Below are 20,628 nucleotides of genomic sequence, written 5' to 3'. Positions count from 1 at the left end.
AAAATAAAGTCAGAATTGAGAGATATAAACTCACAATTGCGAGAAATAAAGTCAGAATTGTGAGATATAAACTCAAAATTACGAAAAATAAAGTCAGAATTGTGTTATAATGTCAGAATTGAGAGATATAAACTCAAAATTATGAGAAATAAAGTCAGAATTGTGAGTTATAAAGTCAGAATTGAGAGATATAAACTCACAATTGCAGGAAATAAAGTCAGAATTGTGTTGTGTCAGAATTGAGAGATATAAACTTACAATTACAAAAAATAAAGTCAGAATTGAGAGATATAAACTCACAATTGCGGGAAATAAAGTCAGAATTGTGAGATATAAACTCAAAATAACGAAAAATAAAGTCAGAATTGTGTTATAATGTCAGAATTGAGAGATATAAACTCAAAATTATGAGAAATAAAGTCAGAATTGTGAGTTATAATGTCAGAATTGAGAGATATAAACTCACAATTGCAGGAAATAAAGTCAGAATTGTGAGTTATAAACTCAAAATTACGAAAAATAAAGTCAGAATTGTCAGTATAAACTCAAAATTATGAGAAATAAAGTCAGAATTGTGTTATAATGTCAGAATTGAGAGATATAAACTCAAAATTATGAGAAATAAAGTCAGAATTGTGAGTTATAAAGTCAGAATTGAGAGATATAAACTCACAATTACGAAAAATAAAGTCAGAATTGAGAGATATAAACTCGCAAATATGAGACAAAGTCAGAATTGTGAGATATAAACTCACAGTTGCGAGAAATAAAGTTAGAATGGTGAGATATAAACTCAAAATTACGAAAAATAAAGTCAGAATTGTGAGATATAAACTCGCAATTTTGAGAAAAAAGATATAAACTCGCAATTCTGACTTTATAACTCGCAGTTCTGACTATAACTCGCAATTGCATGTTATAGTCTCACAATTCTGACTTTACAACTCAAAATTACGTGTTCATATCAAGAAGTCAGAATTGCGAGATGTAAACTCACAATTGCAAAAAAAAGTCAGAATTGTGAGAAAAAAATTAACAATTACCTTTTTGATTTTTTATTCAGTGGCGGAAACAAGCTTCCATACTGAAGAATAGGATACAGGAGAAAAAGTAAATGAGTAAATGTATGCTCACATTGAGTCTAGAACTATAGAATAACCATCATGATCACACCGCGCACACAACGCACTCCTGATTTCTCTCAACACGGGGAGCTGTCAGTCAATAAATGGGAAAACAAAGTAACTTGCGTTAATTATTTGGATAAGTAACTCAGATATTTTGTTGTAAATTTAAAAGTAATGCATCACTTTACTAGTTACTTGAAAAAAGTAATCTGATTACGTAACTCGCATTACTTGTAATGCGTTACCCCCAATACTGAACGTCACATGAACATATAGGAAAACAGGTCTAGGATAGATAGATAGATAGATAGATAGATAGATAGATAGATAGATAGATAGATAGATAGATAGATAGATAGATAGATGTTATTCTCTGAAAATAAGTCATATGAATTACTTTTGTAAGTTTTTTTGACAGTTTTTAAGCTTTTAATGTGCTTATTTGTGCTTTCTGGAGCTTCACAGCTGCTGGTCATTATTTGCCACATGCAGCTCTTAATTGTATTGGATTTAGACGTCTTCATTAAGATGAACCGTCTCTCCTCAGGTGGGTTTTTCCTCACTAATGTGTGTTAGAGCAGCACAAATGGCCTCTCGTCTTGAGTGTTTTTATAATGAGGTTACATCCAAAAGCAGCCAGACAGAGCCTCTGAACTCAAGGCAGGAGTGTGTTCTTCTTATCTGTTCGGCTGATGCATGATGGGAAGTTTCTCATTGACACTCCTCTATTATGATGCAACAATAGTCTGTATATTGACGGTGAAGTCCTTGAGTTTTCCTGCTGCAGCTGTGTCTCTGTCCCCGATGTCTCTTATTGAATTTGGCGTGTTTGTGAGCGCCAGCAGCTTCAGACAGACTCTGGATTCGGTTTAAGGCCTCCAGGAGCCGCAGGTGTTTAACAAGAGCTGGAGATCCGTGTGATGCTAATGCCTGTCAAAGTGGAAAGAGACACACAGGGAGTCAAACTACAAAGTACATAACAGATCAGAATAAAAAGAAGACAAAAGGGAATTAAGCTGTTCAGTCCAATAAATAAACAGACAAGCAGTTCATTGACAGTCAAATACAAGTCAGGCATCGCTATTATTATTGCTCATATTTTTGACTTTAAATAAAATGCATTGTATAGTATGGATTTGTATGCAGTTTTTGAGATGGTGCATGTGAGTTTGCAAGTGAGATTATTAATTTGTTTGTTTGATCCAGTGGGGTTTGACAGATGGTCCTCGACTGGTTTTGATAAAAGACTGATAAACCTCATCCTCTCCGCAGGAAGAGTGTCGTCTGTCAGCGATCCTCTGAGGAGCAGACGAGGTGAAATATTACTGCTCTTTCAAAGCTCAGGAGACTCATCGCAGTTAGGTTAGCCAATAAAATAAACCTATTAATAGTAAATAGTCTTTAGTTTATGTCAAAACCATAACATAGCATTTCAGTGGCTTTAAATCTAACAGACATGAACTACTTTTCAATAGCTGAAAATACTGTATAAATGAATGAATGAGAGAAGAAATAGAAGAAATAAAATTAGACACAAGAAAAAGACAGAGTCAATAGTTGAAAATAAAAAAATATTTATTTAATTTCAACTATATCTTTCAGGCCATAACAATATAAATTGTTTTTGTAAAAAGTGTCTTATATAGCTGAAAATCATGATTTCTTTTTGTTGAATTAGTCAGTGTCAATTCTGTTAATTCTGTCAAACTCTGTTACCAAGGTAGAGTAACAGTGTTGACAGTATGTAACAGAATTGACAGTCATACACAGAGAAGCACTCTCTCTCTCATACACACACACACACACACACATACATGACTGTCAACACTGTTACTTTACCTTGGTAACAGAGTTTGAAGGTAACAGAATTGACAATGACCATAACAGAATTGACAGTCATACACAGAGAAACACACTGTTACTTTACCTTGGTAACAGAGTTTGAAGGTAACAGAATTGACAATGACCATAACAGAATTGACAGTCATACACAGAGAAACACACTCACTCTCTCTCTCTCTCTCTCTCTCTCTCTCTCTCTCACACACACACACACACACACACACACACACACACACACACACACACACACACACACACACACACACACGACTATCAACACTGTTACTCTACCTTGATAACAGAGTTTGACGGTAACAGAATTGACAGTCATACACAGAGAAACACACTCTCTCTCACACTCACACACATACATGACTGTCAACACTGTTACTTTACCTTGGTAAAAGAATTTGACAGCAACAGAACTGACACTAACCATCAAACTCTTTTCCCAAGGTAGAGTAACAGTGTTGACAGTCATACACAGAGAAACACTCTCTCTCTCTCTCTCTCTCTCTCTCTCTCTCTCTCTCTCTCTCTCACACACACACACACACACACACACACACACATGACTATCAACACTGTTACTCTACCCAGAGTTTGACAGTAACAGAACTGACAGTCATACACAGAGAAACACACTCTTTCACACACACACACACACACACACACATACATGACTGTCAACACTGTTACTTTACCTTGGTAAAAGAATTTGATGGCAACAGAATTGACAATGACTGTCAAACTCTGTTCCCAAGGTAGAGTAACAGTGTTGAGAGTGTGTAACAGAACTGACAGTCATACACAGAGAAACACTCTCTCTTTCTCCCTCACTCTCTCACATATATGACTGTTAACACTGTTACTCTACCTTGGTAACAGAGTTTGAAATTAACAGAATTGACACTGACCATAACAGAATTTACAGTCATACACAGATAAACACACACTCTCTCTCCCTCTCTCACACACACATACATGACTGTCAACACTGTTACTTTACATTGGTAACAGAATTTGATGGTAACAGAATTGACACTGACCGTCAAACCCTGTTACCAAGGTAGAGTAACAGTGTTGACAGTCATAAACAGAGAAACACACTCTCTCTTTCTCCCTCTCTCTCTCTCTCTCTCTCTCTCTCTCTCTCACATATATGACTGTCAACACTTTTACTCTACCTTGGTAACAGAGTTTGACAGTAAGAGAATTGAAACTAACCATAACTGAATTGACAGTCATACAGAGAGAAACACACACTCTCTCACCCTTTCTCTCTCACACTCACATGCATGACTGTCAACACTGTTACTTTACCTTGGTAACAGAGATTGACAGTAACAGAATTGAAACTAACCATGATAGAATTGACAGTCATATATGTGTGAGAGAGAGAGGGAGAAAGAGAGAGTGTGTTTCTCTGTGTATGACTGTCAACACTGTTACTCTACCTTGAGTTTGACAGTAACAGAATTGACACTGACCATAACAGAATTGACAGTCATACACAGATAAACACAAACTCTCTCTCCCTCTCTCACACACACATACATGACTGTCAACACTGTTACTTTACATTGGTAACAGAATTTGATGGTAACAGAATTGACACTGACCGTCAAACCCTGTTACCAAGGTAGAGTAACAATGTTGACAGTTATAAACAGAGAAACACACTCTCTCTTTCTCCCTCTCTCTCTCTCTCTCTCTCTCACATATATGACTGTCAACACTTTTACTCAACCTTGGTAACAGAGTTTGACAGTAAGAGAATTGAAACTAACCATAACTGAATTGACAGTCATACAGAGAGAAACACACACTCTCTCACCCTTTCTCTCTCACACTCACATACATGACTGTCAACACTGTTACTTTACATTGGTAACAGAATTTGATGGTAACAGAATTGACACTGACTGTCAAACTCTGTTACCAAGGTAGAGTAACTGTGTTGACAGTCATACACAGAGAAACACACTCTCTTTCTCCCTCTCTCTCACATATATGACTGTCAACACTGTTACTCTACCTTGGTAACAGAGTTTGACAGTAACAGAATTTAAACTAACCATAACAGACTTGACAGTCATACAGATAGAAACACACACTCTCTCACCCTTTCTCTCTCACACTCACATACATGACTGTCAACACTGTTACTTTACCTTGGTAACAGAGATTGACAGTAACAGAATTGAAACTAACCATGACAGAATTGACAGTCATATATGTGAGAGAGAGAGAGGGAGAAAGAGAGAGTGTGATTCTCTGTGTATGACTGTCAACACTGTTACTCTACCTTGAGTTTGACAGTAACAGAATTGAAACTAACCATAACAGAATTGACAGTCATACAGAGAGAAACACACACTCTTTCACCCTTTCTCTCTCACACTCACATACATGACTGTCAACACTGTTACTTTACCTTGGTAACAAGAGTTTGACTGTAACAGAATTGACTAATTCGGACAATAAGAAATCATGATTTTCAGCTATATAAGACACTTTTTACAGAAGATATCATATTGTTATGCCTGTACCATCTTGTGGTCCATGACAATGAGTAACAAGTTATTAAAATAATTAAAAATATAACCATCCAAAAAAAAGCTGAAAAAATATTGACTTTGGGCATGAAATGTACCTGTAATTATAGAATAACTCATAAGCTCAGTCATGTGACCACTCAAACGAACAGATCATTGTTTTAAAATTGCTAAAGAGACACATTGTTCCTCACAGTTTTCTCTCCATATCAAACTGTGAAACAAGAGTATTTTAACCTCCGGAATATTCCAGCTCTAAATGAATCTCATTGGTGATTCTTCATTCCTGTGGGAAGAAGAGCAGAGGATGAGAGGAGAGATCAGATGAGACAGAACCACATATGGAAAGTTCATGTGTGCTTCATTACAGTCCCTGACATCCATCCCCAGTTTTCACATTCATAAAACATATAAAAAATTCAGACTTCACGGAGCGCGAGGATGGATGTGGCTTCTGACGACTCTGGGTTTCAAATGGAATTATTTCCATTCGGTTCCGCCAGAAAGGTGATCCCCTGCCAAATCTCCTTAAAATACGCCTGTCTTTGAACATGCAGTTACTCAAACCTCAAATGTATTAAAATATAATACGCAAATCTGAAAGAATAATAGCGTTAAATGAGACGAGGGAGAGTTCTGGAAAACACCCGAGAGCAAATCAAGCCATGTGTTTGTCGAGGGATGTTTATGATCTAATTACAGTGAGAGAAGCCTTTTTCTTTCCATCTCTTCATCTGTGGTGTAATAGATTTGCTCTTTCTCTTTGTGCTGGTGTTTAATCGTGTCCTGCGGTATCGCGCTCATGATCTCATTTGTTTGAGTTGTGTGGAGAGGGACGTGATGATTATATTTCATGGAAATTACCAATAAGTCTACAGGAGTCATATGATAAAGTAACACATTTACATTTAATAATTCAACAGACATTTGTATCCAAAATGACTTACAGATGAGGAAAAACAAGCAATTTATCATACAAGAGCATCAATATTAGCATTTAGTGTTCCTAGTCAACTAAATTATACATATATATGAACAATATTTTGCCCATTTTTTTGTATGGTTTGATACGTGATACATCCAAAAAAAATCTTTCTTTTTTTTTTTTTTTTTTTTTGCTGTATTGTGAAAGTTCAAACCACTAGAATGAATATTAGAAATGATGCTTGATTTAGCACCACTAATTAAAATCTCAAACAAATAACAGCAGGTACATGTATGGATGAAGGCAAATGCAGTATGTCATTGCAACTCATCTGTACTGATATACATGAGAAATTTCCAGAAGCTCCATCTGGAAAAAACAGTTTACTGGAAAAGCTCTTCTGGGCAACATCAGATTCACACCTGCAAAACACACAGCAAGATCAAAACAACCTTACAAGCATGAGGGCCAAGGCCTAAACGATAATCTGTGTCAGCATTCAGGGCTTTATTTGAGTGTTTACAGTCAGCAGCTGCAGTGCAATTCATGAAGCTACTTATAGTTTTGTGCAGAAACCTTGAACAGCCAATATCATCCATCAACAGAACATTTTCTGACCGCACATTTAGTATCTGGACTAGTAACCACAACAAGTAATTTAAACTGAAAATGCTTTAAAACTAAAGGCTGTAGACTTTTATCCGTATCCGAGTGATTAATGTGTTCATTCAGTGAGATCTGCACACTCGCCAGAAACAAACCCACGGCCCCGGTGTGATTCTGACAAAGTACAGCCTTTAATCTTAAGAAAACGTGAGCAGGGCCATCTGAGACGTCATAAACCACAGCGGTTTAGCGTCCACAGGAAATTAATTCCAACGTTCAGTAGTTTGAACTTGACCCTGGCTCTCAGGAGGAGGATAAACCTGCTCTACCTGCGCCGCCATCATGTCTGGCTATTTGCTTTATAGATACTTAAGCCAGATAAACGGTCATTAATATTCTCGAGTGGGAAGAGGTCATCACAGCATACAGGTGGACTTCAGAAAGGTCAAGATGGAAAAGGTGATTCATTCCCATGTTGGGCAGTTTCCTCCCAATAAGCTTCTTACTGTTTTAACATATAGAAACTGCTGAATCAGAAGATATGTAGATGGGTGTTTGACATTTGGAAGTTCATGTCCTGCAGTGGGATAAACTATAATCCATCTAGAACTACTTTAAACAGCGTTTTGCTAATTCTTTCATAATTACGCATGCAGTTTCCATGAGCTAATATTGATTAAGAGACTACATGGAATGCTTTTCCCTTTAAAAATTAATGGCACACCGTATGGATGGAAGGATGGATGGATGGAACGATGGGCAGAAGAATAAATTAATAGATAGATGGATGGATAGATAGATGGACAGAAGAATAAATGGATGGATGGGTGGGCAGAAGAATAAATTAATGGATGGATAGATGGACAGAAGAATAAATGGATAGATGGATGGATGGATGGATGGATGGATAGGCAGAAAAATAAATTAATGGATGGATGGATGGATGGATGGATGATGGATGGATGGATGGGCAGAAGAATAAATGGATAGATGGATGGATGGATGGATGGATGGATGGATGGATGGATGGATGGATGGATGGATGGATGGATGATGGATGGATGGGCAGAAGAATAAATGGATGGATGGGCAGAAGAATAAATGAATGGATGGATGGATGGGCAGAAGAATACATGAATGGATGGATGGATGGATGGATGGATGGATGGGCAGAAGAATACATTAATGGATGGGCAGAAGAATAAATGAATGGATGGATGGATGGATGGATGGATGGATGGATGGATGGATGGATGGGCAGAAGAATACATGAATAGAGGAATGGATGGATGGATGGATGGGCAGAAGAATAAATGGATAGATGGATGGATAGGCAGAAAAATACATTAATGGATGGATGGATGGGCAGAAGAATACATGAATAGAGGAATGGATGGATGGATGGATGGGCAGAAGAATAAATGGATGGATGGATGGATGGATGGATGGATGGATGGATGGATGGATGGGCAGAAGAATACATTAATGGATGAATGGATGGATGGATGGATGTTTAGGCAGAAGAATAAATTAATGGATGGATGGATGAGCAGAAGAATAAATTAATGGATGGATGGACGGACGGACGGACGGTCAGATGGATGGATGGATGGAAGAATAAATGGATGGATGGATGGATTGGCAGAAGAATAAATTAATGGATTATTGGATGGATGGATGGATGGATGGATGGATGGATGGATGGATGGATGGATGGGAGAAGAATAAATGGATGGATGGATGATGGATTGATGGATGAAGGATGGATGGATGAACAAGAAGAATAAATGGATGGATGGGCAGAAGGATAAATTGATGGATGGATGGATGGATGGATGGATGGATGGATGGATGGGCAGAAGAATAAATGGATGGATGGATGGATGGATGGATGGATGGATGGATGGATGGATGGATGGATGGATGGATGGATGGGCAGAAGAATAAATTGATGGATGGATGGATGGATGGATGATGGATGGGCAGAAGAATAAATGGATGGATGGATGGATGGATGGGCAGAAGAATAAATTGATGGATGGATGGATGGATGGATGGATGGATAGATGGATGGATGGGCAGAAGAATAAATGGATGGATGGATGATGGATGATGGATGGATGGATGGATGAACAGAAGAATAAATGGATGGATGGGCAGAAGAATAAATTGATGGATGGATGGATGGATGGATGGATGGATAGATGGATGGATGGGCAGAAGAATAAATGGATGGATGGATGATGGATGATGGATGAAGGATGGATGGATGAACAAGAAGAATAAATGGATGGATGGGCAGAAGGATAAATTGATGGATGGATGGATGGATGGATGGATGGATGGATGGGCAGAAGAATAAATGGATGGATGGATGGATGGATGGATGGATGGATGGATGGATGGATGGATGGGCAGAAGAATAAATTGATGGATGGATGGATGGATGGATGATGGATGGGCAGAAGAATAAATGGATGGATGGATGGATGGATGGGCAGAAGAATAAATTGATGGATGGATGGATGGATGGATGGATGGATGGATGGATGGGCAGAAGAATAAATGGATGGATGGATGATGGATGATGGATGAAGGATGGATGGATAAACAAGAAGAATAAATGGATGGATGGATGGATGGATGATGGATGGGCAGAAGAATAAATTAATAGATGGATGGATGGGCATAAGAATAGATCGATCGATAGATAGATAGATAGATAGATAGATAGATAGATAGATAGACTCCTCTTTCTCTCAGTGGACTTCATTAGCGTCAGGCTTTGGTTTGTGTCTGATCTAGATGAATATGTCGTAGTAATTGGTTCATGTTAACAAACCTCTCAGTTTATAAAGGAGCTTCACACATCCCGGTGGTCAATATCACTCCGTCCGCAGCCTCTAACAAGAAGAAGCGTTAGCCACTTAGCAAAGGTCAAGGATGGGAAGAGCTATAGTCATCTGATCGATCCATTAACCTGCTATCCTCCATATGTGAGGCTAATGAAGGCCTTCTTTACCCAGGAGAAACAAACATCACATGAAGGCCCTGAGGTGTGATCCGTCTTCCTGAAATCCAATAGCGCCTGTTATGAAGAAAACAGTGCGGCTGTTATGATGGGGAAATTCTCTGGGAACCTAAAAGCAAACACAACTCAAATGCTTTCTAGTTAGTGACTACAATACATGCACTTTGATCACAACCAATCCAGAAGTCAATATTTAGGCAACAAACTAGTCACATTTGTAACGAGAACGATAGCACAAATAAAAAAGTCAAATATTAATATAGTAAATATTTAACGAGGGTCGAAGCAGTGTTTTCAGAAGGCATTCACACTCCTGTCATCTTCACGTCGCTGCCATTATCCTAGACGGGTCACGGAATGGGAATTGAAGAAGGGAGAAGGTGTGTGAGAAAGAGAGAGAGAAACATAGAGTGTGAAACAGACAGAAAGTGCTAATTTTAGCACACAGTGATAAACCTCGCTACCCTGTGGGACAGGCTGATATCAAAGGGAACACATGCTGACTCGGTTGCCATGGCGAGCGTAATTCAGCTTGGATGTCTCCTAATTGGAAAGCTGGGATATATAGGGGGACAGTTAAATATAAAAAGGTGCATATTTGTAATGACTGTCAGGAATCACACATGCAACTATTCCAAGGCCGTGTTCATGACTCGAGAGAAGGTTTCAAACGGGCTACACTACATCAATGGATAATTACAGAAAGCACAAGCGCTCGTGTTCACAATGAATGTCAGAGGAATCTGTGTGGGATCTTTCTCTCACCAAACCTCACATTTGGCTGCATGTAGAATCAGACAATGAAAACAGTTTGATAATGAACTGATTACATGAAGTAGATGAATAAAATCATGGATGTGCTGTTCCATATTTCTGAAAGCATAAAACCAATAGGAGTCCATGTTTCAAAATACCGAATCGCCACATTGGGTGTTCCACCAGTACGGCGTGACAGGAGGACTGTGCTTTTCCTTTCAGAACAGGGATGAAAAAATAAAATGTTCATCTATCAGATCAGTATGACGAATTAAAATTATGAAAAAAAAAAAAAAAAGATGAATAATTGATTTGTTCATTACCAGGCAAAGACATCCGCAAAAGTTAATAAAGATTCCCCGTCTCTTAAAATGGCCCTGAGACGCAGACTATTCCCGGTGATTCATCAAACCTCATTGGCTCCCTCCGAAAACCCCACGACGGCTTCCTTCCCGGTCATCCGTCTCTCGCTGCATCAGGTGAGACTCCAGCATGAACATCTCTGAGTTAAAGGAAGATTCTGGGTTCAAGTTAAGCTTGACTGACAGCAGCTGTAAAAGCTGTACAGTTGTAAAAAAGAACAGAAAAGGCATTGCATTAAAGGGGTCCTATTATGCTCCTTTCACAAGATGTAATGTAAGTCTCTGGTGTCTCCAGAATGTGTCTGTGAAGTTTCAGCTCAAAATCCCCCACAGATCATTTATTATAGCTTGTTAAATTTGCCCCTATTTGGGTGTGAGCAAAAACACACCGTTTGTGTGTGTCCCTTTAAATGTAAATGAGCTGCTGTTCCCGCCCCCTTTAATACATACTTTAATATGTCCCCTTTAATACATGTAGAGTGGAAACATAATAGCCAAGCAGGCAGCACAGCAATAGTTTTAATTACAGCACTGATGTGGACAATAAGCACAACATTTAAATGTGCATGTTAGCATGAGATCGGTGAAGAATTAATTCCCAACGCAAAAAAAACACAAAAAAAAAAACAAAAGCAATACTTCAGCTTAGGTCTGCACACGTCCTGGCCCATGTGTCTGCTAGACTTCCATTGTAAGTTAATATCCACTGCAGCAAAGTGACTGATCTTCAGTGCTGATTCAGGTTTATAACCATCTGCTCCTGCCTAACATCACGAGACTGAGATTCAGCGCATAACAACTTCCATAGGATCCCGTTATTGGTGTAAAACTTCTGTGCATTTATGGGTGTTTAAATATAATACAAATGTGTATTATTACTGAAGTGTAACACTTTTGACCAAAACAATGTTTCTTCAGTATATATATATATATATATATATATATATATTTAATGTATGTAATGGGTCAGTGACGTGAATTTTTTTTTGTCCAAAGGCCTAAATAATAATAAAAAACAAAGATATGACATCCAAAGTATGTAAGGTAGTACAACTAGATTTCTTTTATTGAATCCAAAAGGTTTTAAATATATTTTGCTACATATAAAGGTATTTAAAGATTTTGAAGTGTCAAAAGGTCATTCGGTTTAACCGTCCAAAGGCCAATACAGCCATTAAAATATCTTAAAATGTAATAAATGTATATATTTTTATTCCGGCATGATTTTATAACATCATATATCAACATAGTGCAAAATGGTATTAAAATTATGTGTAGAAGTCGTCGCTTTGTTATGAGAAAGAATGTCTGGAAAAATGAAATTCATTGATGTCATTCGGAGTAACCAATATAAAGGGAACATTTTGGATCAAGTCATGCGGTCAGTATCATGTGACAGGATGTGACATCATTCAGACGCCTGCAAAGGACCACATGGTCGTGAAGCAAAGTAACTAAATCTCTCTTAACTATTTGAAAAATTCATGTTTTCACTTGATCATATGCATGTCCCGAAACATCAGGTCATGATGGAACATGGAAAATGTTGTAATATTTTAAAAACTTGCACTATATATTTGATTGTCCTTTTGCTAGATATCAGCCTGTTAGCATTGTTTGAAAATATCGTCATTCGGTTTAACCAAACGTGTCATTCAGTAAAACTGAAATTTATATATATATATATATATATATATATATATATATATATATATATATAGATTATATATGTATATATATATATATACATACATATATTCATGTTTAATGTATAATATTAATATATTATTTAACATTAATCCCACTCATTTAACAACTTCATTTTATATATATATACATACACACATAAAGAATTAAAAAGTGGAATTTCAGTTTTATAGTTATTATATATCTGTAAGTTTTAGCTTTTTTTTCTTTTTAAAGCCTAATATAGTATTCTTGGAGTATTATATACCATAGTATACTTGCATTTCACATATGGTTGTCAATAAATACCATGGTACTGTCATACATGGTAATTTGTTATACAGTCTTCAAGTGTTTATTTATGGATATTTATTGTCAGTAATTCTAAATAAACCTTCATAACCTCTAATTAGCAGTTGTTCATAAAGCATAATTTCCTCTCTTCCTAGAAGCACCTTGGGCTCAAAGGTAAGCGTTTAATGTTCGTCTCAGAGCTCATCATGATCCCTGACTGCAGGAAACTCGTTTATGAGACTGTAATGAAGATAAAGGATGGTATACTGTCTGTGTTGAGGGTGATGTGGATCCAGTAATGTCAGATCTCCTCATTTAATCATGATCCGGGAGCTTCATATGGATGCTGACAAAGAGCAAATCAGTTTATGATGATCAGTATGAAGAAATAATGAAAGCAGATCATAATCAAATAACATTAATGCAAACTCTATCAATATGTTTGGTTAAATGGACAGTCCACCAAAGTCCAAAGTCCACCCCAACGGGATGCTGTTCACATTGTTTGGGCTGAATTGGACAAGTAATGGCATATTTAAACAGCCAAAGCAGTACCGCTATTTGACATTAGAGGGCGCAATTTGTTAACAAATCATCACATTCTCTGAGATGCAGTGCAGTGTTCATTTACTACCATTGAGTTTAATACCACCATTTAGTTTTTACTTGGTTTTTCATGTGAATTTTTGTTAAAGTTTAATTTTGTTCTGCGTTTTGTCATTAGTTGACCTATTTTAGCACATCAAGTTAAAGTAAATGAAAAATGAGAAATGTTTCCTTGGAAACTAGCTGAAGTTTAATTTTTTATAAAGTCTTATTTGTTAACATTTTATTTTAAGTGGCACACACACAGACACACACACAGACACACACACAGACACACACACACACACACACACACACACAGACACACACACAGACACACACACAGACACACACACACACACACACACACACACACACACACACACACACACACACACACACACACACACACACACACACACACATAAATTATAGGTAATAGAGATGACTAGTAACACATTTATGTTAATGGCAGGAACCTGTTTTGGGCAAAAATGCTTTGCATAACTAGTCACTAAAGTCACTAAAGCATTCAAAATGCACAATTTTGGTATTTTAATATTGATTAACATTAACCAACAATTCAACATCAGCTGAAAAAGAATGTGAGGGGAAACAGGTTGATTAGACAAGATTTAGATTACAAAGACACACTGTTAAAAATACTTACACATATATATATATATATATATATTATAAAATAAATAAAATAATATTCAGTTGCTGAATTCAATCTCAATTTAATCCAAACCTGTATGACTTTCATATTTGGATGAAGTTTTAATTTGACCACAGATCAGTGTGACTATACGAGAAATACAGGTGTGAAGAATAAAAAACACAGATGTCAGACTGTCGTATTTGGTTTAAGTTCTTTAAAGGTGCATTCAATACAGTGTTTTTCAGTTCGTCTACATTTGCAGGCATATGTACAGGATTTATATACAGTCCTCATAGAAAATAAAACTAATAAAAAATAATGAGCTTTTGTACAGAAGTAAAAGAAACTATATATACACATATCTTTTAAATGAAAGGCATATAGTACACCGCAGCGAGTTTCTCTCCCGTCATACATATTATATGCTGAAATAACATCCGTCTGGTTTTCATACAGGAAAACATGCCACGATCATCCCGAACGTGAAACACACTCCGTTAGACAGTGAGGAGAAGACATCTCCAACTAAAACACAGAAAGAGAAAGACTACGTCGTTTTCAGTTTTTTTTTTTTTTTTTTTTTTGCTGTATGACCTTTTGCTAAAGTGAAATGTGATTTGTAAACTAAAGATGATTATATAGAGTGAATCTCAAGACCACAAAACATTTCACCCCAAAATCAAAAGAAAGAAATAGTGAATTATATTTTGCATTATGAAAAAGCAAACAAATTTGCACACTCAAATTCTCATTCTCATTATTTTAATGGGAAAATAATATTATATGTATACATATATATGCCTGTTTGTGTTTGAATATTATTAGATATATCTATAATGTAGATGTATATACATCTATAATATTATATATATATATATATGTGTGTGTGTGTGTGTGTGTGTGTGTGTGTGTGTGTGTGTGTGTGTGTGTGTGTGTGTATATGTGATATATATGTTTTAATTAACGCTGATTAATATTGTTCTGCTACAATACTGAGAATTTGGGGTGAATAAGGTCTTAATGTCATTAAAATATGCTTTATTTTCTTTATGCAAATCAAATGTTTTGTTTTGTTTTTTTCCATTCAATTTTAGGGTGAAAGGTGATGTGGACATGTTCATGAAATCCATCCTATAAAAGAGTGAGATGTGAAACACACACACACACACACACACACACACACACACACACACACACACACACACACACACACACACACACTTCCGTGCACAAACATGCACATGGTGTTCATACAATCATGCAAAAATAGACATGTTTACATACATGTCTCTCTCTCTCTCTCACACTTCCCATCTCACACTTTTGCACAAGCTGTAAATATATTTTTCTCTGTACTTATAATATCTTTAAATATTTAAGGATAAAGCGCTCAAAAAATAAATAACCACAGTTTAGGTTTTTCTATTGCAAGATAGTGATTCATTCTTCTTTTAAAACTCTGTATGTGCAAGTTCGGTGCAACGTTGAATCTTCTTGCCCTAAAAAAACAAACAAACGTTACATTCAATACTGGAAACTTCAATCCCTGACGGAGTCAGAAGCGCTCTCCGAGAGTCCTTTACAATCCCGACGTTCCCCAGTCTTTGCTTTGAGGTCTGGAGGAGTCCAACGCATCCCAAAATATCCAAACACAACCAAGATTGCACTTCAAGTATTCAAATGAAAAGTGTTTTTGTGTACCAAACCCCAGTGATTCACCGCCGTTAATGCCAACACTGACCGAGGCTGGTGCAGCTATTGCAACGCTGTTTGATTTGTCAGAAACTTGATGGTTTTTCTTGTTCAAGTTTGGTTTTATATCAATAAACATTCCAGAAAAAAAAAATTATATATATATATATATATATTATATATATATATATATAGCTTATCGTAAGATTTTAATACTCTTAAAGCCAGTATAAATGTGCCTCAACAAAATGTCCTTTTCACTGGCCTGGTAAACCATCTAGACAGGAAGTAGAATTGCGTCCAGTAAAGACTTCATCACATCCAGCTTACAGTGATGCTCACATCAGAAACGGAAGTCACCAGACCTTCATCACACACATCAAAAGGTCCGAAAAATCCACTTGGAGTGAAATATAAAACTCAGTCAATCACAATCTGGCACAATCATCCTCAGTGTCAGTAAAACCGTCGAGTGCAGCTGAGGCCCCAAAAAGAGCCACGGAGGAGCCGAGATGGCGGAGATGAGTCCATTCATGTAGACGAGAGCGAACGAAGCAGCTTCGCATCTTGCCACCAAACACTAATGTAAACAGACCGCTAGTGCGAGTGTGAAAAACCCGATTCCTCTCGTTCAGAGGGAGAAAAACTCAGAGGATATAAACCAAAAAGTTCTGCCGAAAAGTGCCGTCAAAATCACAAATGCAATGGAAGAAAATCACTATAAAGACATTGCAATTTGGAAGTCTGTCAGTGTAAGAAGCGTCATGCTTTTCTTGGTTTGGTATATGAGTGAAAACTCTGATGCAGCATTGAGATTATTATTCGTCCTCAGCATTGCTTATGCCGTCTTAGGAAACACATGAACGGAGAAAACTATGAGGGAGACTCACTTCTCGCACTCATTGACCTCAGCAGCTTCGCACAGGATATATTAAAGCACTTCAGTACGTCAATGAAAACAGGCACTGACGCCCTCGTTGACCCAAGTCACCTTCGGTTGGGTGAATCTCATGAAAACGGATAAGAAATGGCATTTTTCACCTCAAAATCAGAAGAAATGACCTTTTGCACGAAGAAAAAGACGCATTTCTTATTTGGGAATTAGTTTCATGACATTAAACATTTCTCTACAACTGTAATGTTCCAAAAATCTGTATATCAATGCCACAAATTAACAATTCGTTCCAATGACTTACTAATACGTGATAATACTGAATTTAGTAAATCGTGGCCATGTTGTAATAATTTGTTCCCTTGTTTTAGTTAAATCAAAACAAGTGAAACGAATTAGTACAACATGGCCACGATTTACTAAATTGAGGTAATGAATTATTATATTGTGCACACAATAGTAAAACGAGTGAACTAATTTGTCGTGTGCACAATTTAGTAAAACGAGAGAACGCATTTTTATATTGTGCACATGATTTAGTAAAACCAGATAACTAATTTTTATATCATGCGCACAATTTAGTAAAATTAGATCATTTTTATCATGCGCACAATTTAGTAAAATGAGATTGTTTTTATATCATGCGCACAATTTAGTAAAATTAGATAATTTTTATCATGTGCACAATTTAGTAAACGAGATAATTTTATATCATGCGCACAATTTAGTAAAATTAGATCATTTTTATCATGTGCACAATTTAGTAAACGAGATAATTTTTATATTATGCGCACAATTTAGTAAAATGAGATAATTTTTATATCATGTGCACAATTTAGTAAAACGAGATAATTTTTAAATCATGCGCACAATTTAGTAAAATTAGATAATTTTTATATCATGCGCACAATTTAGTAAAATTAGATCATTTTTATCATGCGCACAATTTAGTAAAACCAGATGACTAATTTTTATATTGTGCGCACAATTTAGTAAAATTAGATAATTTTTATATTGTGCGCACAATTTAGTAAAACGAGATAATTTTATATCATGCGCACAATTTAGTAAACGAGATAATTTTTATATCATGCGCACAATTTAGTAAAATTAGATCATTTTTATCATGCGCACAATTTAGTAAAACCAGATGACTAATTTTTATATTGTGCGCACAATTTAGTAAAACGAGATAATTTTATATCATGCGCACAATTTAGTAAACGAGATAATTTTTATATCATGCGCACAATTTAGTAAAATTAGATCATTTTTATCATGCGCACAATTTAGTAAACCAGATGACTAATTTTTATATTGTGCGCACAATTTAGTAAAACGAGATAATTTTATATCATGCGCACAATTTAGTAAAATTAGATAATTTTTATCATGTGCACAATTTAGTAAAACGAGATAATTTTATATCATGCGCACAATTTAGTAAAATTAGATAATTTTTATCATGTGCACAATTTAGTAAACGAGATAATTTTTATATTATGCGCACAATTTAGTAAAATTAGATAATTTTTATATCATGTGCACAATTTAGTAAAACGAGATAATTTTTAAATCATGCGCACAATTTAGTAAAATTAGATAATTTTTATATCATGCGCACAATTTAGTAAAATTAGATCATTTTTATCATGCGCACAATTTAGTAAAACCAGATGACTAATTTTTATATTGTGCGCACAATTTAGTAAAATGAGATAATTTTATATCATGCGCACAATTTAGTAAAATTAGATCATTTTTATCATGCGCACAATTTAGTAAAATGAGATAATTTTATATCATGTGCACAATTTAGTAAAACGAGATAATTTTTATATCATGTGCACAATTTAGTAAAACGAGATAATTTTTAAATCATGCGCACAATTTAGTAAAATTAGATAATTTTTATATCATGCGCACAATTGAGTAAAATTAGATAATTTTTATATTGTGCGCACAATTTAGTAAAACGAGATCATTTTATATCATGCGCACAATTTAGTAAAACGAGATAATTTTTAAATCATGCGCACAATTTAGTAAAATTAGATAATTTTTATATCATGCGCACAATTTAGTAAAATTAGATAATTTTTATATTGTGCGCACAATTTAGTAAAACGAGATAATTTTATATCATGCGCACAATTTAGTAAACGAGATAATTTTTATATCATGCGCACAATTTAGTAAAATTAGATCATTTTTATCATGCGCACAATTTAGTAAAACCAGATGACTAATTTTTATATTGTGCGCACAATTTAGTAAAACGAGGGAACAAATTGTTAATTTGTGGCCATAAACAACTGCAACTGCAACTTCAGCTTCTAGCTGATATTTAGCTTTTTGCTTTTAAAAGCAACAAGCAAAAAAAAAAAAAAAATATCTGTAACTGTATCTGTAAGTTTTCCATAATTTCACTTTTCAGCAATGGATTATTATGTTATTATAAATAGTCAAAGTTACAATGAAAAATGTTAACGTTTCTCAAAATTGCCTTCATTTTCTGCAAACGCAACTAGAATTTCTGGTATTTTTCTCGAGATATGAATATATGGCATTTATTCGTGAGATTCACCCTTTCACCTGCATAACACGACTAAAATAAAGCCATTATAACGAAACAACTGTTATTATTGCACTGGGCAACTTTTGGTAATCATAATGTCCTCCTCTATGACATCAGTTACAAAAATAGGAAAAGAAGTTTTTGGGCGATGAACTTCTATTAGAGATTCTTTACATTAGATTTGTTTAGGATGAGCTCAGAATGAAAATGTGCAAGGGAAGTGCATGTGGTGAAGAGTTCAGCCCAGAGTCGCCCCCTGGTGGCCCTGAGATGCAGCCCTGAGACCCGCAACACCAGGCCAAATACAGTCAAACGAACAAAAACACCGCCCACCCGGGCGAGCTGCTCCAGCTGATGCCCATCCGTCGGGAATGTTAGCCGTTGATCACATTCACAGTGTGGATTCGCACTCCACTTTGCAGGTTGTAGTTGCGGCACCTTTGCGAGTGAGCTTGAGGAAGCTGGGCTTCTCTGTGACGCCATTGTTACTAGATGACGTCAGCGCCTTCGTCTGCTCGCCCTTCGACCCGTCGCCCTGTCCGCTGGACCCCGGGTAGATGACGAGGAAGCAGGACGCCAGGAAGCCCAGGAAGGAGCCGCCGGAGGCCACCATGGGAATGACCCGCACGCTGCCCACCGCGTCCACCACCGCGCCCAGCGCCGACGCCACCAGGATCTGAGAGATGTACACTTGGCACGACAAGATGGCGCAGTCGATGCCAAAGCCTCGCTTGGAGTTCCCGGGACTGTGCTGGACGTACTGCAAACAGCAAAAACACGTCAGTCGCATCTCAACGTCCCGTGCTTCTGCTCTCTGTCCTGCAGCTGTGTGTGTTTCACTGACAGAGATCAGTTCAAGAACTCTCAGACAGCATTAAAAACTAAAGCAATGTAACATTTATTCATAAGATTGATATTGCACTGGGCAGCTTAGCTGACAGAAATCTGTTCAGAGGGCATTACTGGGCAGCTTTTGGTAATCATAATGTTCTCCACTAGGACGTCAGTTAAAAAAAAAAATAGTGGTTTTGAG

At 36.4% G+C, this 20,628-nt stretch overlaps 1 protein-coding gene across 1 annotated transcript in view; it reads right to left on the bottom strand.

The window, feature by feature from the left end:
• Nucleotides 1–19,213: 19,213 nt before the first annotated feature.
• Nucleotides 19,214–20,628, bottom strand: part of LOC125275839 (solute carrier family 45 member 4) — a 53,155-nt gene continuing 51,740 nt past the window's right edge. Inside the window, exon 9 of the mRNA XM_048203137.1 lies at nucleotides 19,214–20,355. Coding sequence (XP_048059094.1) covers nucleotides 19,987–20,355 — 369 coding nt within the window. The 3' untranslated portion in view covers nucleotides 19,214–19,986. The remainder of the gene's footprint in view (nucleotides 20,356–20,628) is intronic.

This window comes from Megalobrama amblycephala, linkage group LG9 (assembly GCF_018812025.1).
Source record: "Megalobrama amblycephala isolate DHTTF-2021 linkage group LG9, ASM1881202v1, whole genome shotgun sequence".
Lineage (NCBI taxonomy): Eukaryota > Metazoa > Chordata > Actinopteri > Cypriniformes > Xenocyprididae > Megalobrama > Megalobrama amblycephala.
Note: the sequence above shows the minus strand (reverse complement) of the source record. Positions and strands in the feature narration are given on the sequence as shown.